Here is a 24,712-nt window from a genome sequence, read left to right as displayed (position 1 = left end):
GAAACGACGTTACCTTGCGTTGCTTCACCTATTGGCCACTAGGGGCACGTGCCCGCAGCTGGGTGCGATGACCACCGGGCTCCCGCGGTCGCTCGTGACAGCGAGAAACCGGGATCTGTGTGTGTAAACACACAGATCCCGGTTCTTTCAGGGGAGTAGAAATCGTGTGTTCATACTATTTATGTACACTGATCTCTCTCTCCTCCTAGACAGTTCCACCCCCCTACAGTTAGAACACACCTAGGGAACACAGTTAACTCCTTGATCGCCCCCTTGTGTTAACCCCTTCGTAGATCACCGCCATTACTAGTAAAAAAAAAAAAAAAAAAAAAAAAATACTAATAAAAATGCCATAAATCTATCCCCTATTTTGTAGATGCTATAACTTTTGCGCAAACCAACCAATCTACGCTTATAGCAATTTTTTTTTTTTAACAAAAATATGTAGAAGAATACATATCGGCCTAAACTGAGGAAAATTTTTTTTTTTTCTTGATAAAAAATATGCGATATTTATCATAGCAAAAAGTAAAAGATATTGTGTTTTTTTTTTTTTTCTTTCAAAATTGACGCTCTTCTTTTGTTTATAGCGCAAAAAATAAAAACCGCAAAGGTGATCGAATACCACCAAAAGAAAGCTCTATTTGTGGGGAAAAAAAGGACGTCAATTTTGCTTGGGTACAGCTTCGCACGACCGTGCAATTGTCAGTTAAAGCGAGGCAGTGCCATATCGCAAAAAATGGCCTTGTCATTGAACAGCCAAATCTTCCGGGGCTGAAGTGGTTAAAGGCTGTAATACATGACCAAAAAGGTCTAATTCTATCACAGTACCACAAAATATCCCAAAAAAAAATCACCATTTTCTGTATCGCATTTATAACAGAGTCGAGTTCTTCTTGCGCGTGTTAAAAGTTTTGTGGTTTAATATATTCTATGTAAATAGCGCAATTGGACAAGCTTATCTCTGGCGGATATTACCGTGGTGGGTAACAGTTCCTGACAACACACGACGAAGGGGCCCTGCGTGGCTCTAAAATGTTACTGCATGTTTATCATGTGACCACGAAAATACCACTTTGGACCCTTTTGAGGAATCCTTGGTGTGCTGATGACATTTCTTCACTTTGATCAACCACGGTTTCTAGCCTATGGTCATTACAGCACCCATCACTACTGAACAGTCTGTTTAAGCGTGTGTGTGTGAGTGTGGGTGAGTGGGTGGAATATTGAGCTTTGTCCTGTATTAATGAGACACAACTCAGGAGAATGGTAACCTGATACTTTCTGCTGGAGAGCTTGTGGTTTTGAAAAACAGACTTGCTGGCTGGATCTCAAGATGAAACTATAAGTAAGAAAGAGCCTAAAAAAGGAAACTAATATAGCCATTACATCTAAGAATTAGTAAGCTATATAATAAATGGTTTGCTTTTGGATTTAATACTACTTTAAAACATGCTGACCATGACACCTGACTCAAACCCTTTCTATTTTATCTTCATTTTATTTAATTTTATTGATTTTCTTTTTTTTTAAGTTTGCATATTTTTCTCTTTGCTAAAGGAGAAGATTGTAATGTACTTGCTTTTCAAGAAGAGAAAGTGTACAGGGGCAGCCTGTACAGTGACTGATTACTGTGATAGCCAATCAAAGTGATCATGTGATCGAGAGGCGGTCCTCCCAACTCTTGATTGTTCGTATAACACCTGGAGCTGCCTGTGACAGCACGCTCCCAGCACAAACACAAGTGTGCGCATATGTAGCTCCCTGCAAGAAGACCCACATCACTGGGGGTGCATATGTGCGTACAGTGCCTTGAAAAAGTATTCATATACCTTTGAAATTTTCCACATTTTTTTTCGTGTTACAACCAAAAACGTAAATGTATTTTATTGGGATTTTATGTAATAGACCAACACAAAGTGGCACATAATTGTGAAGTGGAAGGAAAATGATAAATGGTTTTCACATTTTTTTACAAATAAATATCTGAAAAGTGTGACGTGCATTTGTATTCAGCCCTTTTTACTCTGAAACCCCTAACTAAAGTAGTAGAACCAATTGCCTTCAGAATTCACGTAATTAGTAAATAGAGTCCGCCTGTGTGTAATTTAATCTCAGTATAAATGCAGCTGTTTTGTGAAGCCCTCAGAGGCTTGGTAGAGAACCTAGGTGAACAAACAGCATCATGTAGAACAAGGAACACACCAGACAGGTCAGGGATAAAGTTGTGGAGAAGTATAAAGCAGGGTTAAATTATAAAAAAAAAAATATCCCAAGCTTTGAACATCTCACGGAGCACTGTTCACTCCATCATCTGAAAATGGAGAGTATGGCACAACTGCAAACCTACCAAGACATGGCCGTCCACCTAAACCGACAGGATGGGCAAGGGAAAGCATTAATCAAAGAAGCAGCCAAGAGGCCCATGGTAACTCTGGAGAGCTGCAGAGATCCACAGCTCAGGTGGGAGAATCTGTCCACAGGACAACTATTAGTTGTATACTCCACAAATCTGGACTTTTGCAAAGAGTGAGCAAAAATTTCACTCTCGATGTGCAAAACTGGTTAGAGACATCCCCAAAAAGACTTGCAGCTGTAATTGCAGCGAAAGGTGGTTCTACAACGTATTGACTTGGGGGGGTGACTGAATACAAATGCACGCCACACTTTTCACATATTTATTTGTAAAAAAATTAGAAAACTATGTATCGTATTCCTTCCACTTCACAATTATGTGCCACTTTGTCTTGGTCCATCACATAATATCCCACTAAAATACATTTACGTTTTTGGTTCGAACATGACAAAATGTGGAAAATGACAAGGGGTATGAATACTTTTTCAAGGCACTGTGTGCTCAGTGGTAAAGGGTTAACAAAGGGATTTATAGCCATAATAATCTATCATTTCTGTAATATTTATCATCAGTTACTTTCATTATAAGGAAACAAGATTAAAGTCAAGTGCAGGCTGAATGCCCCTGAAAGCAAGCTGCATTTGCACAATTGCTTAGCATTTTGTTTTCCCCAACTCGGTGACCCTTTAGGTGCCCTGAGAAGACTCATGTCAGGGCAGTGTTTTGGTAGCCTGTGCTTGGAAAAACGCATGCTAAAGGTAATAGTTGACTGTCAGTTTATTCATAGTTTTTATATTCTCACTTATTGAATTAATTTATACTGTATATGCTCATCAACAATTTAACCCATTGCTGAGTATGTAAATTGAAAAGTACATTTTACTTTGTTTTGTATGCTATCTACTTTCCTTGCTTACTGACTATTCGTTAAAACAGAAGAATATGAACTGAACAGGGTTTTGTTGACAGCTACTGTATGTAATAGCCAAGTGTGGAATGGATCATTAAGCTATATATATGATTTTTCCTTTGCAGATTATAACAAAGCATGTGTACGAGTTATTGGAAAAGGACTGTAATTTGCAAAAAGTATACTTACCGGTAAGTAAATCTTGGTTTTACTATTTGTGAGTAAAAATGTGTGTAAAATTGGTTTAGAAAGTGGTAAACCATCTTCTCTGTATGCTCTTCATAGTATTTTCTGCATGAAACACTTTGGATCCCCTATGAAAATGCTTGAAGGTTAAAGTTATAAACTGAGCACCAAAATCTTAATCGCAGACTTTTTATTTTTTTATTTTGGGATTTTGACTAGTCTGACCATTTTTTATATGCTTCTTTAGAAGGGGAAAGTGTTTGTTGTTCTGACATTTGTTGTTCCTCCCCACCCCCTTCCCCATCATCTGATTTGCATTCAGGGAGGATGAGGTAATCAGATGCCACTGTTGAATTCCCATAAATTCTCCCATACCCCATTTCTTAGCACAGTATGAGTGGCTAGTTCATAGGGAGATGTAGGAGAGGTTACCTCATTTAAACTGGAGATGAACAATATAGCAATAGCGGCAGACTCCTGCAGGGAGTTCTCATTGCCGGAGAAAGTGTCCAGCAAGCAGCTGGTGGATCAGGAAACTTTCCACTTAAATATTTTGAAATACTATTTTTTTGGTGGGGGGCCTATTCTTTTTTTCAATGTTTTATGGAGGGTAATGTTCTCTAAAGATCATAAAAATAGTAGATACTGAAATACAGATTAGTTTATAAATATTGGGGGTCCCTGATATATATTTTCCTGTTTTTGCTGGCCACAGAAATAAAAAACAGGACTTTATAATTAGCTGCACGCAGCCTGCAACTGATCTCATGAAAACCAAGGATACTTCTTAGTTTTGCTCTGTGTTTTTTAAAGTACTGTAAAGAATTCAGACACATGTAAAATGCTATATAAATGTAAATTATTCCTATTTGAGGCTCATTTCAAACTGCCCTTTGTAACACTGGGCTTATAATCAAATAACCCTGTTGGACATCTCTTTAGCATTCTCTTTTTAGCTTCTTTTTATGTTTCCAGTAATCTGCAACCCTTCATGAGTTTTTTTTTTTTCTTTCCCTTTCCTCCTTCCCCCACATCATTCAAAGATTGATACTTGATTTATAACCCATTATACTCATAATAGGAGAAGATGAAAGCAAAAACAAATCTAATGCCTTTTCAAGAGCTGAGTAATTATTGAATTGATTGACTCAGATCTATGTGCATTTGCAATAATGTGATGTGTTGTATGTGTGACTCTGTGAAGCTTGTTTTACTTTTTATTATTGTTTGATTGTACCTGAAGCTGACCAAACACTAGTAGTTTTGGGTTGAAATTTTTTGTTTTAAGAGATTTTCAAATCCTTATTAGGGTCAAATTGACTTTCTTTTTCAAACAGTAATGGGAAAATTGCAAGGAGCAGGATGAAATGTTTTTCTTGAACAAATGAATTTCTAACTATGTAATGGTAGTTTTTGTTCAGTTCATTTTGAAATCAAATGTTAAAGGAAAACAATTTTGAAGTACTTTTGAATGACATTCAGACCATCAAATGTACTCCAAACCTCCTTGGGGATACATCTTTAGAGCCAAGGAAACCTATGCCATCTTAAAAAAAACTAACAATGCGTGATGCAAATGTAAAGGCTATTGGTTTTATTAAATATCTTCAGTGTGTATCTTACATATAAAATTTCCAATATTGCTTCTCTAATGATCTGATTTCTACCTGTGTTTAGTTGTTACTGTGCATTGCAGCTATGTTTTTTATGCAGTCTTTTTCATTGTTTGTAGGTAGCTGTGCTGGCATTGCTAGTACAGGTAAAAACCATTTGATACTTGGTATTACTTTGTTCCACGGAGTGAAACATGTTGGGGGCGTGGTCTGGTTGGAGTCTATTCTGAGGTTGTCACTCTCATCACCACCATAGGACTACATGGATGTGTGGCATCAGGGATTAACTCTTTCTTCTCCCTAAAACCATTTGATGTTTTATCCAGCTAGTGCCTTGCATCACAATTTTTGAAACATTATACTGTGCAATATAGTGAACAATATTATACATAACAATTTATACGTAATAATAGTCCCAAAATCACATAAAATAAATACGTTGAAATCTGAGTCCACAGTGCTGTTCTTGTTAAATATCTCTTCTTATGTGTAAACCACCACTCAGTGCCAATGATACTTAACCACTTGCCTACTGGGCGCTTTCACCCCCTTCCTGCCTAGGCCAATTTTTAGCTTTCAGCACTCTTACACTTTGAATGACAATTGCGCGGTCATGCAGCACTGTACCTAGATTCAGTTTTATCTTTTTTTTTTTTTCACACAAATAGAGCTTTCTTTTGGAGGTATTTAATCACTGCTGTTTTTTTTTTGCTAACAGGGTTAGCTGAAAGTACAATTTCCTCCTTGGGTTCTTTGAAACCTTTACAGCCTTTACATGCGTTTCCTGTCCATGCATTACTAGAAAAGCTTATTTATGCTGAATGGGATCATCTGGATAAGCATTTTCTCCCTCCAAAGAGATTCTCAGTTCTCTATCCCATTTAGGAAAAATTCACCAAAAAATGGAAGGTTCCAGCAGTTGGCGCTGCGATTTCCAGTGTGAATAAAAATCTAACTTGTCCAGTAGACAATGCACAAATGCTTAAAGATCCAACAGATAAGGAGTTGGAATTCCTGGTAAAATCGCTGCAATAGGCATCTGTCATTCCTTAAAGGACCAGTTCACAGAGGTCCCAGCACAACAGGCCCCTGAGTTGGCCGAATTACCAAAGACATTATGTTTTGCTATAGATGCTACAAAGGATTCTATTCACCAGGTGTCCCGCCTTGCGCTTATGCTAATACACATGCGTAGAACCCTTTGGTTAAAAGATTGGTCAGCCGAAGCACCTTGCAAAAAGCTTCTGACTAGTTTCCCTTTTCATGGGGAGCGACTATTTGGAGATGATTTGGATAAATACATCCAGACGATTTCTAGTGGAAAGAGTACTCTTTCGCCAGTCAAAAAAAAAGGATAAATGTCCTTCATTTAAACTGACTTTTTCTCCTGCGACAGGGGCATCCGCCTCTAGGCAGTGGCGACGGACTCCGCCGTCAGACTCTAGAGGAAAACCTCAGGGTCAGACCCAGACACACAAGAAGACCTGGGGCCGCAAATCTGCAAAGCAGAATACTAAAGCCTCATCATGAAGAGACGCCCCCCTTACCAGAGTGGGGGAAAGACCTCTGAAATACTCAGAAGTCTGGCAAAGGGAAATTCAGGACAGAAGGGTTCTCTCCAGGGTGTCTCTAGGATACAAACTAGAATTTCGGGAGTTTCCACCATCTTGTTTTCTGAGTTATCAAACGTTCCCAAGGATCCAGGGAAAAGGCAATCCCTGTTTCAAGCATTAGACTGATTGGCTCAGGGGGTGATCATACAGATCCCCACAGAAGAACAAGGTTTGGGGTTTTATTCAAACCTGTTTACGATACCAAAACCAAATGGGTATGTCAGACCCATTCTAGATCTAAGGAATCTAAATTAGTTCCTGAAGATCTGCTCCTTTCGCATGGAGTGGATCAAGTCAGTAGTTTCCATACTACAAGGAAGAGAACTTCTGGCATCCGACATCAGAGATGCATATCTGCATGTCCCTATATTTCCTGCTCACCAGAGGTTTCTGCGGTTCGAAGTAGAACAACAGCACTTTCAGTTTGTAGCCTTGCCCTTCGGGCTAGCTACAGCATCCCGTGTGTTCACAAAGGTGCTGGCCCCACCTCTAGTCAGGCTAAGGGCACAGGGCATAATAGTCTTGGCGTACCTAGACGATCTGTTGTTAATAGACCAGTCAGTGGCTCACTTGGAGCAAAGTGTATGCATTACAACCAGTTACCTGGAAAGTCTGGGTTGGATTCTCAACCTAGAGAAATCCTCCTTAAAACCGCTAAGAAAGCTGGAGTATTTGAGCCTGATCATAGACACAGCCCAGAAAAGGGTGTTCTTGCCTTCGGCAAAGATCAGCTCCATACGAGAGCTGGTGTGGATGGTCAGGTCAAAAAGAAATCAATTCGCCTTTGCATGAGGTTGTTAGGAAAGATGGTAGCTTCATTCGAAGCAGTTCCTTATGCCCAGTTCCATTCGAGACTGTTGCAAAACAGTATCCTGTCTGCTTGGAACAGATGATCCAAGCTTTGGACTTGCCAATGCGGCTGTCCCCAAGAGTGTCCAGGACAAGGGATCCACTCGCATGCGGAACAGATGCGCTGGTAACCCTGTGGGATCAGTTCTCACTGATCTATGCATTCCTCCTATTCAGTTGCTGCTACAACTTCTTTGCAGGATCAAGCTGGAAAGAAAGCGGTAATTCTGGTGGCACCAGCATGGCACAGAAGGTCATGAAATGACCGCAGAATCGCAGAAATCGTAAAAATGGCAGTGAAGGGTCCATGGCCCTTCCACTAAGGCCAGACCTGCTCTCACAGGGGCCGATATTCCATCCTACTTTATGAACGCTAAATTTAACGGCCTGGCTTTTGAAACCCACATTCTGAAGAAATGTGGGCTTTCTGGGTCAGTTATCTCTACTTTGATTAATGCAAGGAAACCAGCTTCCAGAACTATATATTATAGAGCTCGGAAGGCTTATGTTCCCTGGTGTGAATCCAAGGGTTGGCACCCTCGGAGATATATCATCGGCAGAATTCTTGCCTTTCTACAATTGTGCATAAAGATGAAGTTGGCCCTGAGTACTATTAAGGGTCAAGTCTCAGCCTTATCGATTTTTATTTGAAGGATCGCTTGCTACGCATTCTTTAGTCTGGGGTTTTATGCAAGGGGTGATGCGGATTAATCCGCCAATTAAATCACCTTTGAGCCCTTGGGACTTAAATTTGGTTTTTGTCAGTGTTACAAAAACAGCCATTTGAACTGATACAGCATATTCCCTTAGTCCTTCTGACTAGGAAGCTGATATTTTTGGTTGCTATATCCTCAGCAAGGAGGGTTTCGGAATTGGCTGCTCTTTCTTGTAAAGAGTCATATTTGATTATGCAAATATTTTATAGTCGTGTTATGCCCTTGTCCAGGCTTTTGCCAAAAGTAGTTTCAGGTTTTCACCTGAACCAAGATATTGTCCTGCCATCCTTTTTTCCAAAACCATGTTCTTGGGAAGAAAAGTCACTACATTGTCTTGATGTGGTGAGAGCAGTGAAAATCTATTTAAAGACAACTGCTCAGATTCGTAAGACTGACGTCTTATTTATTCTACCAGAGGGTCCTAAAAAAGGACAGGCAGTGTCGAAATCCACTATCTCTAAGTGGATTCGACAAGTGATAATTCAAGCTTATGATTTAAAGGGTACAATTCCCCCGTTTCAAGTTAAGGTGCACTCTACCAGGTCGGTTAGTGCTTCTTGGGCAGTGCATCACCAGGCCTCCATGGCTCTGATCTGCAAGGCTTGGTCTTCAGTGCATACATTCATAAAATTTTATCAAGTGGACGTAAGGAGGAATGAGTATATCGCCTTTGGGTGCAGTGTGTTGCAGACAGCAGTATAAGTCCTCAGATTTGGGGGTGCCCTACGGGTTGTGTCTCCCTCCCCTCAAGTAGCAACTTTCTACCAGATGTACTCTCGCCTGGGATATATGAACATAGAAGGTCCCTAAACACTTCTGTCCCCCAGTGTGACCTCATTAGAACATTCCCAAATCAGTGGATTTCCTAGATGTTTCTTAGTACCTCCCATGTACTCCTCTGGATAGCTAGTATATTAATAGGCCTTAAAGCTGCCACATACCAATTATAATGTACCTAAAAAACTACATGGAGTATACACCCCTATCTATGGTGGAATTTTAAAGGCAGTACTACAAATACAGTTTAAAACAGTTTTTATTACAAAATTACATTAAGAGACATTAATTAAAAGACAAACATTTTAAAAGAATACAACAAGGGGGGAGCTGCGCTAACCTAATTAGTCTATGAGGCGATATTCCATACACTCACAATATATACGGATATTATACCACAACAAGTGAAATTGTTATTAAAAATAAATAAATATTCTCTAAATATGGGTACAAAACAACAATGTACCAATGGAAAACCTTCAGTGAAAAAGGACAACAGTATCTAAAAAATGTAGTAACAATATAAATGAGGTAAATATTGACACCTAGATTATTTGACTGTGCAAAAAATATTTGACTTTATGATAAAAACTAAGCAGCTGATGTGACTAAATGACAAAGTCCATGTGTAATGATAGTGATCATAAAAAATCAATCGTAAATCACAAAGTTAAATCAAAAAAATAATAAAGTCCGTGCAAAGTGACTGGTGACTCTTCTACAGTGACATAAACCAGGACATCCCAAGAAATGTGACAGATAAGAAATGCCTTCACCAGAGCAACCGTAAAACATTTTTTAAAGTGTCGCCTATGAAAATTCTTAGGTACCGTAGTTTGTCGCCATTCCACGAGTGCGTGCAATTAAAAACCGTGACATGTTTGGTATCTGTTTACTCGGCGTAACATCATCTTTCACATTTATAGAAAAAAATTGGGGTAGCTTTACTGTTTGTTTTTTTTTTAAATTCATGAAATGTCCCTTTTCCCAAAAATTTGCACTTAAAACACCGCTGCACAAATACCGTGTGATACAAAATATTGCAACAATCTCCATTTTATTCTCTAGATTCTCTGCTAAAAAAATATATATATATATATATATATATATATATATATATATATATATATATATAATGTTTGGGGGTTCTAAGTAATTTTCTAGCAAAAAATACGGATTTTAACTTGTAAACACCAAATTTCAAAAATAGGCTTAGTCATGAAAGGATTAAAACCATTTGATGTGTTTATTGGGTGACTGCAAGCATACAGTGACATTTTGTTGCAAACAGTCAAATTTCAGATCACCTTTAACATGATGATGTCATTGCAAAAGTAATTTTCAGCCTTTTTTCATCTGCGGTTTCATATATCGTAATACCCGGTGTTCTTTTGGTGAAGGTCTTTGTTCAGGCATGTCTTGTTTTAGGATGACAAGGCTCGTTCCCTCTCTTCCAATTGTCGTCATGACACATAGGCATCTGATAGAGACTACAAGTGTCTTTTTCAATAAACCCTATGCATGCATGTTTCATGCATCGTCACAAAACCCACCCTGAGGAATGCCAGGCAGCCATCACCGATGTGCATACATATAAACAGGAAGTAGTTGCAAGGATACTTCAGGAGATGGTTTTGTTTTTTTGTTCTGGACAGAGTGGAAGAAGCTTAGAATACTTGTTAGGGTAACACTTGTTTGTACCCCTACTGAGGAAAGATCTCTTCACTTCCCATTGAGGCTGAGACCCACTTTATCCTTTTACTGCTTATTTCTTATACTCCTAGTCCAGGGTTTTCCAAACTTTCTAAAGCAAGGGTCAGTTTACTGTTCTTCAGACTTTAGGGGGACCGGACTGTGCCCAGTGGGAGTAAACAATGGCTCATCTTTGGTATTAGGGGGATATACAGTTGGTGTGGTTGGGAGGAATTGTGCCCCATTTTTGTTAGTGGAATGAATTATGCCCCATTGTTGGTGTCAGTGGAAGGAATAGTGCCACATTGTTGTTGTCAGTGACAGGAAGTATGCCTCAAGGGCCGGATAAAGGCAAGCAAAAGGCCGCAGTTTGGGGACCACTGCTATAGTCTATGGGTTTATAATATTTTTTGTGCATCAGTTGTTATAAAGTGTCTTTTTCAGATCAATGGATAAACCCTGCCCAAATCTTCACAAGTTATGTTTAAACAGCATTTATGGACTGACCTCTTTCTGTTGAAAAATGCCCTTGGAGCTGTTAAGTTATCTATATTTATTTTTAAAGAGCAGATTAAGGTTCATGGGGTTTGTTAACCCACATTACACGGTGCAGCTTTAATAGATACAAATTGCTTTATGTAGTCTTGCTGCTCTTAGGACTAAATGTATTATTGGTTGCTTTGTCGATAAAGCAAGGTTGTGCTCAGCCCTGACCTTTATGGACGTTCCTCAATGAAAGCTCTGTTTAATGAATTACCACAGTAAAAAGACAAATTGCTGCTGTGTGAAGTTTTAATTAGGACTTTTAAATGGAGAAATTTAAAATGTCAGAGGAAATAATTTGTTGTGTAAAGAATAGAACAGTGTTAAGAAGCAAGGCGGTAATCTCCACTGCACAGATGAAATGAAGGACAAATCTGATAGTGTTCTGGGGTGTCTGGTAATGAACTGAAAGAAATATATAATATATCTGTGAAGAGGTTGTAGGATTAGAACAGAAGACTATAAATATGGTGACAACCTATAAAAAGCAGAAGATTTTTGTGTAATATTATTGGCTAATAATAAGATACATTTGGACTAGGAATGAGGCAGTCACCTCAGTAGAAACTGCCCCCCCCCCTTTTTTTTATAAATTTGGTTATCCCTTATGAAGTAAAGGGAATGGTAGAGAAGTCTGGCTCAATATCCTATTGAAATACTTATACATGTTGTACGCTGGGCAGGCTGAACTGGTATTATCAGTGGCAAATCATGCACAAGACGGGGACACCCAGGTACAGTCCAAGCAGGTTCGTTCTGCACTCTTATTCAGCAAGGTACTAAAGAAAACCAGTGCAGGAAAGATTTGTACAGTGAGTCCATGGTATAAAACGAAACCCCTGCTTCTCAAAGCCACAAACTAAACTCGGGTTCATTCCTGACTGGCAAAGTACTCTCTAATGGGCTGCTCAAACAGGCCACTATGGTAACCTTTTAGCATTCTCCCAGGAAACAGTCTTTCCACCTAGCAGCGGACTCCCACAGCTGAGAGAGTAAAAGAGAGCTATTGTATTCTGACAGGGGGACGGCTCCCCGCCTGATCGGGAGCTGGTCAGCTGCTGGTTTTCCAGCATGCTTGTCCTACAGAAGCCAGCCAAACGGGTGGCTTCTGTTGGACTGGCTGGCATACACACAACATGTACATACACATGTCGGACGGTTCTTATTGAACTGGCCGATGTTGGCCGGTGTGTATGGGGCTTCAGTGATCGCAGTGCACACGGCTGAAACTAATGTGCACTGCTCGGTTCAAGCAAACGCAAGTTACGGGGGAAAAGGAAAAGTTTGGGTGTTCACAGGGGACATTAGACGGATACAGAAAAACGCAGTAAGAAACAGTTTCATGAAAAATAGAAATATTAAGTAGTGAACATGTATAGACTTTTTCAAAGAATAAAGAAATTGTTTAGTGCCATTTATAAATGGGGGGAAAAAAAAAACTAAAAGCAACCACCCGTCGCCCTTTGCACACACAAATGCAATTGGTGTGTAGGGCACGTACATTTATGTAAACCGTGATTGCACAACACATATTGGGTATCGCATCAAGGTGAGAGCAACTATTCTAGTGCTATCATTTGCTATTATCTCTAAGCTGATGATCTGTAAAGACTTTTAGGCTCCACTCACTTATATGCAAATCGCATGTGTTTTGAGCCGCATCCGATTTGCATTACATGTGAACTGGCAGCCTTTTCAAGGCAGCCAGTTCACACATGTGCGGGGCGGCCGCTGTTTTAAAAAGAGTCCTGTGTGTTTTTCAGTCCGGTTCAGGTGTGCTTTCAGGTAAAAATTTGCACCTGAACCGGTGAACGGAACCACACATAGTTACATAGTTACATAGTAGGTGAGGTTGAAAAAAGACACAAGTCCATCAAGTCCAACCTATGTGTGTGATTATGTGTCAGTATTGCATTGTATATCCCTGTATGTTGTGGTCATTCAGGTGCTTATCTAATAGTTTCTTGAAGCTATCAATGCTCCCCGCTGAGACCACCGCCTGTGGAAGGGAATTCCACATCCTTGCCGCTCTTACAGTAAAGAAACCTCTACGTAGTTTAAGGTTAAACCTCTTTTCTTCTAATTTTAATGAGTGGCCACGAGTCTTGTTAAACTCTCTTCTGCGAAAAAGTTTTATCCCTATTGTGGGGTCACCAGTCCGGTATTTGTAAATTGAAATCATATCCCCTCTCAAGCGTCTCTCTTCTCCAGAGAGAATAAGTTCAGTGCTCGCAACCTTTCCTCATAACTAAGATCCTCCAGACCCTTTATTAGCTTTGTTGCCCTTCTTTGTACTCGCTCCATTTCCAGTACATCCTTCCTGAGGACTGGTGCCCAGAACTGGACCGCATACTCTAGGTGCGGCCGGACCAGAGTCTTGTAGAGCGGGAGAATTATCGTTTTATCTCTGGAGTTGATCCCCCTTTTAATGCATGCCAATATTCTGTTTGCTTTGTTAGCAGCAGCTTGGCATTGCCTGCCATTGCTGAGCCTATCATCTGCTAGGACCCCCAGGTCCTTTTCCATCCTAGATTCCCCCAGAGGTTCTCCCCCCAGTGTATAGATTGCATTAATATTTTTGCCACCCAAATGCATTATTTTACATTTTTCTACATTGAACCTCATTTGCCATGTAGTCGCCCACCCCATTAATTTGTTCAGGTCTTTTTGCAAGGTTTCCACGTCCTGCGCAGAAGTTATTGCCCTGCTTAGCTTAGTATTGTCTGCAAATACAGAGATTGAACTGTTTATCCTATCCTCCAGATCGTTTATGAACAAATTTAAATAGGATTGGTCCCAGCACAGAACCCTGGGGAACCCCACTACCCACCCCTGACCATTCCGAGTACTCCCCATTTATCACCACCCTCTGAACTCGCCCTTGTAGCCAGTTTTCAATCCATGTACTCACCCTATGGTCCATGCCAACGAACCTTATCTTGTACAGTAAACGTTTATGGGGAACTGTGTCAAATGCTTTTGCAAAATCCAGATACACCACGTCTACGGGCCTTCCTTTATCTAGATGGCAACTCACCTCCTCATAGAAGGTTAATAGATTGGTACTGCTAATGATACCGTTCTTATTACTAAAATCTTGTATATAGTTCCTTATCATCCCCTCCAAGAGTTTACATACTATTGATGTTAGGCTAACTGGTCTGTAATTCCCAGGGATGTATTTTGGGCCCTTTTTAAATATTGGTGCTACATTGGCTTTTCTCCAATCAGCTGGTACCATTCCAGTCAGTAGACTATCTGTAAAAATTAGGAACAACGGTCTGGCAATCACTTGACTGAGTTCCCTAAGTACCCTCGGATGCAAGCCATCTGGTCCCGGTGATTTATTAATGTTAAGTTTCTCAAGTCTAATTTTAATTCCGTCCTCTGTTAACCATGGAGGTGCTTCCTGTGTTGTGTCATGAGGATAAACACTGCAGTTTTGGTTACTGAAGCCCCCTGATTCACTCGTGAAGGCTGAGGAGAAGAATAAATTCAATACCTTCGCCATCTCCCCATCCTTTGTAACCAGATGTCCTTCCTCATTCTTTATGGGGCCAATATGCTCTGCCCTCCCTTTTTTAATGTTTACATACTTAAAGAATTTCTTGGGATTTTTTTTGCTCTCCTCCGCTATGTGTCTTTCATGTTCTATCTTAGCTGTCCTAATTGCACCCTTACATTTCCTGTTGCATTCTTTATAAAGTCTGAATGCTGAGGATGATCCCTCAACCTTGTATTTTTTGAAGGCCTTCCCCTTTGCTTTTATATGCATTTTTACATTGGAGTTAAGCCATAAAGGACTTTTGTTCGCTCTTTTAAATTTATTACCCAATGGGATACATTGGCTAATGCCCTTATTTAATATGCTCTTAAAGCAAACCCCTCTCTCCTCCGTATTCTTTGTTCCTAATATTTTATCCCAATTTATGCCTTTTAGCAAGGTTTGTAGTTTAGGGAAGTTGGCTCTTTTGAAATTCAGTGTCTTTGTATTCCGTTTATGTTTCCTATTTGTGTGATTTATACTGAAACTAATTGACATGTGATCGCTGTTACCTAAATTGCCCCGTATTTCCACATCCGTAATCAGGTCTGTATTGTTGGTAATCAGTAGGTCCAGTAATGTTTTATTTCTAGTTGGTGTGTCTACCATCTGACCCATAAAATTGTCCTGCAAGACATTAAGGAACTGGCGAACCTTAAATGAATGCGCGGTTCCCTCCACCCAGTCTATGTCTGGATAATTAAAATCCCCCATTATGATAACCCTTCCCATCCTTGCTGCTAATCCAGTTTGTGATAGGAGATCCGTCTCCACTTCCTCCCTCAGGTTAGGGGGCCTATAGCATACTCCCAGTATTATTTTCCCCTTAGCTTCATCCCTTTGGAGCTCTACCCATAAGGATTCCACCTCCTCTCTAGCTCCCTCAGTGATGTCATCTCTCACATTCACTTGTACATTAATCTTGATATATAGGCATACCCCTCCCCCTTTTTTACCCTCTCTATCCTTGCGGTATAGGGTATACCCTTGAATGTTTGCCAGCCAATCATGAGAGCTGTTGAACCAGGTCTCTGAAATTCCCACAAAATCCAAATCCTCCTCGTACAACAGTATCTCTAGTTCACCCATCTTGTCCGCCATGCTCCTGGCATTGGTGAACATGCCACATAGTTTAGACCGGTCGCATATTGTCCTCATATTGGGTGTTTCGAGATTGCAACTAGGACTTGCTACTATACTCACCTTGTGTTTTTGTGCTTTGGTTAACCTGCCACTAATGCCCCCAATACTACCCTCTGGAATATCTTCCGTGCTGGCTATCTCTGCCTCTGGACCCTCCCCCCATCGCCTAGTTTAAAAACCCCTCTAAGTTTTTGGCCATCTTCATTCCCATCAGATCTGCACCCTCCTCATTTTAGGTGCAGTCCGTCCCTTCTATAGTACCGGTTACCGACTGAGAAGTTGACCCAGTCCTCCAGGAACCCAAACCCCTCCTTACTACACCAGCTCTTCAGCCACTTGTTTACTTCCCTAATCTCCCTCTGCCTTTCTGGTGTGGCTCGATGTACCGGTAGTATTCCTGAGAATACTACCTTGGAGGTCCTTTTCCTCAATTTAGCTCCTAAGTCCCTAAAATCGTTCTTTAGGACACTCTATCTGCCCCTGACTTTGTCATTGGTGCCAACGTGGACCATGACAGCCGGGTCTTCCCCAGCCCCTCCCAGTAATCTGTCCACAAGATCCGCGATGTGCCGAACCCGAGCGCCCTGTAGACAACATACTGTTCGGCGCTTCAGGTCTTGGTTACAGATTGCCCTCTCTGTCCTTCTAAGAACTGAGTCCCCTACCACCAGAATCTGTCTTTCCTTTCCCTTTTCTGCCCCCCCACTTTCACTGGAGGAGTTCTTCCTCCGGCAGCTAGGAGAGTCCCTCAGCTCCAGCATTGCTGGTCCCTGACTGGTTTCACCAATGTCACTCAAAGTAGCGTACTTATTGGGATGCTCCAGTCCTGGATCGGCCTCCCTGGCACTTCCCCCTCTACCCCTCCTGACTGTCACCCATCTACTCTTTGCTAGTGCCAGCACCTCTTTGTCTCCACCCCCCTCTGTGCTGGCCCCTGCCGACACCTGCCGTGTGCGTTCCTGGCTCTGCTTTAGTATGGAGGGACTTCTCAGTGCTGACAGTTGCTTCCCCAGATTCAGAACCTGGGCTTCCAGGGAAACAATGTGCTTACATTTTGCACAGCAGTATTCGCCCTCGATCGGATGATCAAGGAACGCATACATGCGGGAAGATGTACAAAGAGTCGCCTCTCCACACCCGCCGGGCATCGTACCTATTAAATTTAGTGAGGATTGGGGATTTTACCCTGTCCAAATTACCTAACAGCTAGCTTCCTGGCACTAATACTCAAGACAATACACAGGTACTTACAGACCTACGTGCAATCGCACAACAGTCGCAGACCTACGTGCACTCACAATACTCAAGTATACAGTACACAATACACAAGTACTAACGATCCACACACACCAGACTCCCACATTGAAACTGCGGCCGCATAAATGTGAACCCAGCCTTTAACCACTTAGCAACCGGCCCATAGCCGAATGACGGCTACAGGGCAGTTGCTTAACCACGGGAGGGCTTACTATGACGTCCTCCCAGATTCCCGCGCCCGGCGCATCACAGTAAACGTCCGCTGATTGTAAACAAACCAACGTCTTGTCATGCCGTCGGTTCCTCCCTCCCCTCTGTGTACCAATCGGTACAGAGGGGGAGGGATTGGACGGCAGCAGCGCTGTGGGCTGGATGTGTAGTGCCCACAGTGCTGCTCTGTGCAGTCAAATGCAATCGCATCCATCCATCGATGCTCAGCAATACCCTGCAATACTCTACAATACCCTGCAATACCCTGCAATACCCCGCCATACCCTGCAATACTCTGCCATACCCTGCAATACTCTGCCATACCATGCCATACTCTGCCATACTCTGCCATACCGTGCCATACTCTGCCATACCGTGCCATACCGTGCCATACCGTGCCATACTCTGCAATACCCTGCAATACTCTACAATACCCTGCAATACCCTGCCATACCCTGCAATACTCTGCCATACCGTGCCATACTCTGCCATACCGTGCCATACTCTGCCATACCGTGCCATACTCTGCCATACCGTGCCATACTCTGCCATACCGTGCCATACTCTGCCATACCGTGCCATACTCTGCCATACCGTGCCATACTCTGCCATACCGTGCCATACCCTGCAATACCCTGCCATACCCTGCAATACCCTGCCATACCCTGCAATGCCCAGCCATACCCTGCAATACCCAGCCATACCCTGCAATACTGTGCCATATTCTGCAATACCCTGCCATACCCTGAAATACCCAGCCATACTCTGCCACACTCTGAAATACCCAGCCATACTCTGCAATACCCAGCCATACTCTGCAATACTCAGCCATACTCTGCAATACCCAGCCATACTCTGCAATACCCAGCCATACTCTGCAATACCCAGCCATACTCTGCAATACCTAGCCATACTCTGCCTTACCCAGCCATACTCTGCCTTACCCAGCCATACTTTGCAATACTCGGTGATACCCAGCCATGCTCTGCAATACTCGGTGATACCCAGCCATGCTCTGCAATACTCGGTGATACCCAGCCATGCTCTGCAATACTCGGTGATACCCAGCCATGCTCTGCAATACTCGGTGATACCCAGCCATGCTCTGCAATACTCGGTGATACCCAGCCATGCTCTGCAATACTCGGTGATACCCAGCCATGCTCTGCAATACTCGGTGATACCCAGCCATGCTCTGCAATACTCGGTGATACCCAGCCATGCTCTGCAATACTCGGTGATACCCAGCCATGCTCTGCAATACTCGGTGATACCCAGCCATGCTCTGCAATACTCGGTGATACCCAGCCATGCTCTGCAATACTCGGTGATACCCAGCCATGCTCTGCAATACTCGGTGATACCCAGCCATGCTCTGCAATACTCGGTGATACCCAGCCATGCTCTGCAATACTCGGTGATACCCAGCCATGCTCTGCAATACTCGGTGATACCCAGCCATGCTCTGCAATACTCGGTGATACCCAGCCATGCTCTGCAATACTCGGTGATACCCAGCCATGCTCTGCAATACTCGGTGATACCCAGCCATGCTCTGCAATACTCGGTGATACCCAGCCATGCTCTGCAATACTCGGTGATACCCAGCCATGCTCTGCAATACTCGGTGATACCCAGCCATGCTCTGCAATACTCGGTGATACCCAGCCATGCTCTGCAATACTCGGTGATACCCAGCCATGCTCTGCAATACTCGGTGATACCCAGCCATGCTCTGCAATACTCGGTGATACCCAGCCATGCTCTGCAATACTCGGTGATACCCAGCCATGCTCAGCCATACTCGGTGATACCCAGCCATGCTCAGCCATACTCGGCTGTACTCGGCCTCTGTATGTGGCCTGGCTGTGGAAGTCTCACACATGTGGTATTGCCGTACTCAGGAGGAGTAGGAGAATCTATTTTAGGGTGTAATTTTTGGTATGTACATGCTATGTGTTAGAAATATTGTATAAATGGACAACTTTGTGTTAAAAAAAAATGCTTTTTAACCACTTCCTGTCCGCCGGCTGTCATATGACGTCCTTGACTTTGTGCGGGGATATCTGAATGATGCCTGCAGCTACAGGCATCATTCAGATATCGGCTTTTTCACCCGGCGATTCCCTACACCATAAGAATGGTCATAGTGGCTGTTCCACTGCTACCGACTCACCGCTTCTATCGAAGAAGCCAGGGTCGTTCTTTTTTTTTTTTTAATTTCAGGCTTCCCAGCCTAGAGGTGGGGGTCATGCCATATTTCTATTACAAGGGATGTTTACATTCCTTGTAATAGGAATAAAAGTGATCAAAATTTTTTTATTTTTTTGGAAAAAAGCGGCAAACTAAAAAAAGTAAAATGAACAATAAAAAAAAAAAAAAAAAAATTAAAGTGCCCCTGTCCCTGTGTGCTCACATGCAGAAGCAAACGCATACGTAAGTCCCGCCCTCATATGAAACCGGTGTTAAAACCACGCATGTGAGGTATCGCTGCGATCGGTAGAGCGAGAGCAATAATTTTGGCCTTAGACCTCCTCTGTAACTCAAAACATGTAACCAGTAAAAAATTTTAAAGCGTTGCCTATGGGTATTTTTAAGTAGCGAAGTTTGGCGCCCACAAACTGGCTACAGTATGTGGTACACAGATTAGTCCTGTCAGTTTAAGAAGGTGCTCCTAACGACAACTCATTATGTGTATAAAAGACACCTGTCAACAGAATCTCTTCCAATCAAATCTCACCATCATGGGCAACACCAAAGACCTGTTAAAGGACATCAGACTTGCACAAGGCTGGAATGGGCTACAAGACCATCAGCAAGAAGCTTGGTGTGAAGGAGACAACTGTTGGAGCGATTATTCGCAAATGGAAGAAATGCAAAATAACCATCAATCGGTCTGGAGCTCCATGCAGGATTTTGCCACATGGGGTAAGAATGATCATGAGAAAAGTGAGGGATTGGCCCAGAACTGCAACGGGAGGAGCTTGTGAATGATCTCAAGGCAGTTGGGACCACAATCACCAAACAAACCATTGGTAACACAATACGCCACCATGGATTGAAATCCTGCAACGCCCGCAAGGTCCCCCTCCTCAAGAAGGCACATATACAGGCCCGCCTGAAGTTTGTCAATGAACATCTAAATAATTCAGAGAAGGATTGGGAGGAAGTGCTGTGGTTAGATGCTGACTATGACCCTAAAAACACCATCCCTGCAGTCAAGCACAGAGGTGGAAACATTATGCTTTGGGGCTGCTTCTTTGCTAAAGGTACAGGCCGACTTTGCCGTTTTGAGGGGCCAATGGACAGGGCCATTTATTGTATTGTAAAATCTTGGATGAGAACCTTCTTCCCTTTGTGAGCACATTGAAGATGGGTAGTGGATGGGTCTTCCAGCATGACAATGACCCAAAACATTACCGCCAAGGTCATGGAGTGGCCTAGCCAGTCCCCAGAACTTAATCCTATATAAAATGTATGGTGGGAGCTAAAACTTCGAGTTGCCAAGCATCAGCCAAGAAACCTTAATGTGGTTGTAAAGGCTGAAGGTTTTTTACCTTTACGCATTCTATGCATGAAGGTAAAAAACCTTCAGTGTGCAGCTCACCCCTCACGCCCCCCTAATAATTACCTAAGCCCGATCTCGATCCAGCGACGTACATGAGAACCAAGGCTTTCCCGGGTCCATGGCAAGTGACTTGCTGTGAGGGCACTTGGCAGGGGGGGGGCAAAAACTCTGGCGGGGGACCCGAGAAGAGGAGGATTGGGGCTGGTCTCTGCACAGACAGTGCACAGAGCAGGTAAGTATAACATGTTTGTTTGTTTTTTTTTAAATATTTTTTCCTTTACAATCACCTTAAGGATTTAGAGAAGATCTATGAAGTAGAGTGGACCAAAATCCCTCCTGAGAGGTGTGCAAACCTGGTAACCAACTACAAGAAACATCTTACCTCTGTGCTTGCCAGCAAGGGTTTCTCCACCAAGTACTAAGTCATGTTTTGCTAGGTGATTAAATACTTATGTTACTCACTGAACTGCAACTCAGTTTGTAACATTTGTATCATATTTTCTGGATTTTTGGTTGATATTCTGTCTCTATCATTTAAAATACACCTATGATTATAGACCCTTATAGACAGCTCCATGGGTGGCCGGATATAAACAGACTTGTGTCCGTTCACATCAGGCTATCTTTTGATCTGTCACATTTAGCACATTTAGGCCTGGAAAATGGAAAAGGATGCAGTCCCTTTTTTTTTTTTTTTCTGGGCCTGGGCAGACTCAAAGGCAGACGAGTGTAAGCGGACACAAGTCCATTTACATCAGCCTGCCCATGAAGCAGCATGGAGCTTTCAATCAAGTCTGCCTTAAACATGTACAGGCGGAAAGCCTGTGAGAAAGGGCCCTAAAGTAATACCAAGATGTTTCTCAAAACCACCATTTGGGTTTAGACCCTGCCATGGCTGTGTGAATGTGATTTGGAATATGGGAAGCAAGCATGAACACAATGCTCACCATTCTTATCTTCACAATTGTTGTGGGAACCCTATCTTTACTTTGCTGAGAAGTTTGAGGGTTGTCTCCTTCCACTGGCCATTTGTGATCTCCCATGCAGACGTGACTTCCAGTACAGAGTTAAAGGAAGGGTTGGGCTATCCCTTAACTTTCTCAGCAAAAACAAAAGGTTTGTTTATTAGCATATCCAAGATCTCAAGTCTACTGAAAATACTACCTTGCGTATCCACATTTATTACGTTTGCCACTTTAAAGAGCTTTAAGTAGAGGTACAGTACACATCAACAGACTTTGCAACTGAAAGCTTAAATTCACAAAGAGTTGTATCAGTGAGTGCACATGTGCAACACATAAAATATAGTACCAAATTATTTTGACTATTAAGATATAAGCTTGCAATACGTTAAAGCCAATCAAGGTTTCTTTTGTAATTCAATTTTTTATTCATCTTGTGACCTTGATGAATGTAAGATCTTTAGAAAAGAGTTTTATTCTTGGCAAGTTCCATAATTTATGCCTGCAGTTTTTCACAAATTCATTGTGTATGTTTGTCTGTTCTATTCTTTTTCAGATAGATGCTACTGAAAATGAACCAAAGAGTTTTATTTTCATGAGCAAGGATGCTATGACAAATCCAGACAAAATGTTAGTTTTGATCCACGGCAGTGGTGTAGTAAGGGCTGGACAGTGGGCACGAAGACTCATAATAAACGAGGACATAAACAGCGGAACACAAATCCCTTACATCAAAAGAGCAATGAAAGTAAGTGGCTTACAGCAGTATTCAATATATATCCAGAACATCTTAGCTGTGGTATTTCTTTTGTTTTTATAGAGCTACATAAATTAACATGGCTGTTGATGGATTTGTTGCTATGTAGAACAGTTTTCTTTTATTTGAACTCCTTCCAGTTTATGTTGAAAATATATGAGACAGGAGAGCCTGCCTGCCTGACAAAATATGTTTACTGTCATTTCCCAGGCAAAAGGCCATCTTAAACACAAGACAAGTTAAACTGCCTGGTTACAATAACGAAACACACAACTGTTTTATTTGTTCTAAAAAATGTAACTATAATTGAAGCAGACATTTTAAAGGTGCATTAGCAGAGTGTAAAAGCGATATTTATCATACTTTGCACAGATGTGTTAAAATGTGCAACTTTTCTTTTTGTTCATAGCAGCTAATCAGAATCAAAGTTTCAAATTTGGACTACAGAAATGATAGTTGGAAACTTATATGGAAACCCAGATCTGATTTCTTAAAGCGGTTGCCCAGTCTCCTGTGAAAAAATAAAGTCAGCAGCTACAAAACTGTAGCTGCTGATATTTGAAAAATGGCCACTCGCCTGTCCCATGATCCAGCGGTTAGCTCACCCCAGTCCGTTTCGGTGCCGGCATCTTAACTGTGGGCACCTGGCTGTGACAGCTTGCGGCACTGCAAATGGTTGAATGGTTCCACAATCTTGTGGGACCTGTCACGTGTGGCTGAAGACTGCGACAGGAGGGGATCTTCCTAGGCGGTCAGAGTAGAAGTGGAAGCGGGTACCTGTGTAAAAAAAAAAAAAAAAAAAAAAAAATCTACTAGGACAGAGATGCTGGCTCATTTACATACATTTAATCCTTTCATGACTAAGCCTATTTTTGAAATTTGGTGTTTACAAGTTAAAATGCATATTTTTTGCTAGAAAATTACTTAGAACCCCCAAACATTATATATATATATATATATATATATATATATATATATATATATATATATATATATATATATATATATATATATATATATATATATATATTTTAGCAGAGAATCTAGAGAATAAAATGGAGATTGTTGCAATATTTGATATCACACGGTATTTGTGCAGCAGTGTTTTTAACGCAAATTTTTGGAAAAGGGACACTTTCATGAATTAAAAAAAATCCAAACAGTAAAGTTACCCCTATTTTTTTGTATAATGTGAAAGATGATGTTACGCCGAGTAAATAGATACCAAACATGTCACGCTTTATAATTGCACGCACTCGTGGAATCGCGACAAACTATGGTAGCTATGAATTTCCATAGGCGACGCTTTAAATTTTTTTTTACGGTTACCAGGTTAGAGTTGCAGAGGAGGTCTAGTGCTATAGTGCTAGAATTATTGCTCTCGCTCTGACGATCATGGCGATACCTCACGTGTGATTTGAACACCGTTTACATATGCGGGCGCGACTTCTATATGCGTTTTCTTCGCTGCGCGAGCTCGTGGGGACGGGGGCGCTTTAAAAAAAAAAATTTTTTTGAATTTATTTTTATACTTATAAATTGTGTTTAAAAAAAAAATGTTTTTTTTTTACTTTTATTGCTGTCACAAGGAATGTAAACATCCCTTGTGACAGTAATAGGTGGTGACAGGTACTCTTTATGGAGGGATCAGGGGTCTAAAAGACCCCCGATCCCTCCTCTGCACTTCAAAGTATTCAGATCGCTGAAAACGGCGATTCTGAATACTATGTATTTTTTAAAATTCGGCGCCATTGGCAGCCGAGTAAACGGGAAGTGACGTCATGACGTCGCTTCAACGTTTACAATTAGAAGGCTGGAACAAAGCCATTCATGGCTTCGTTCCAGCCCGCCCCCAGCCGCCTAAGGCAGCCGATTGGACACCGGGCCTCCCGATCGCACGGGAGGCCCGGTAAGAGCGGCGGGAGGGGGGGCGTCCCCTCCCGCTCCTCTGGTATAACAGCCGAGCGGCTTTTAGCTGCATCGGTTGTTATATACGGATAGCCGATCACCGGCTCG

At 41.9% G+C, this 24,712-nt stretch overlaps 1 protein-coding gene across 5 annotated transcripts in view; it reads left to right on the top strand.

Annotated features, from left to right (window-relative positions):
• Positions 1–24,712, top strand: part of ARB2A (ARB2 cotranscriptional regulator A) — a 908,279-nt gene that overhangs the window by 97,922 nt on the left and 785,645 nt on the right. For all 5 annotated transcript variants that reach the window (XM_073624507.1, XM_073624504.1, XM_073624506.1 and 2 more), the window contains 2 exons: positions 3,392–3,457; positions 22,496–22,687. In XM_073624507.1, the coding sequence (XP_073480608.1) occupies positions 3,392–3,457; positions 22,496–22,687 (258 nt within the window). The remainder of the gene's footprint in view (positions 1–3,391; positions 3,458–22,495; positions 22,688–24,712) is intronic.

The sequence above is a fragment of the Aquarana catesbeiana genome, linkage group LG01 (assembly GCF_042186555.1).
Source record: "Aquarana catesbeiana isolate 2022-GZ linkage group LG01, ASM4218655v1, whole genome shotgun sequence".
In the NCBI taxonomy this organism is placed as follows: domain Eukaryota; kingdom Metazoa; phylum Chordata; class Amphibia; order Anura; family Ranidae; genus Aquarana; species Aquarana catesbeiana.
The sequence above is the reverse complement of the archived record's forward strand: the minus strand, read 5'-3'. Positions and strand labels throughout refer to the sequence as shown.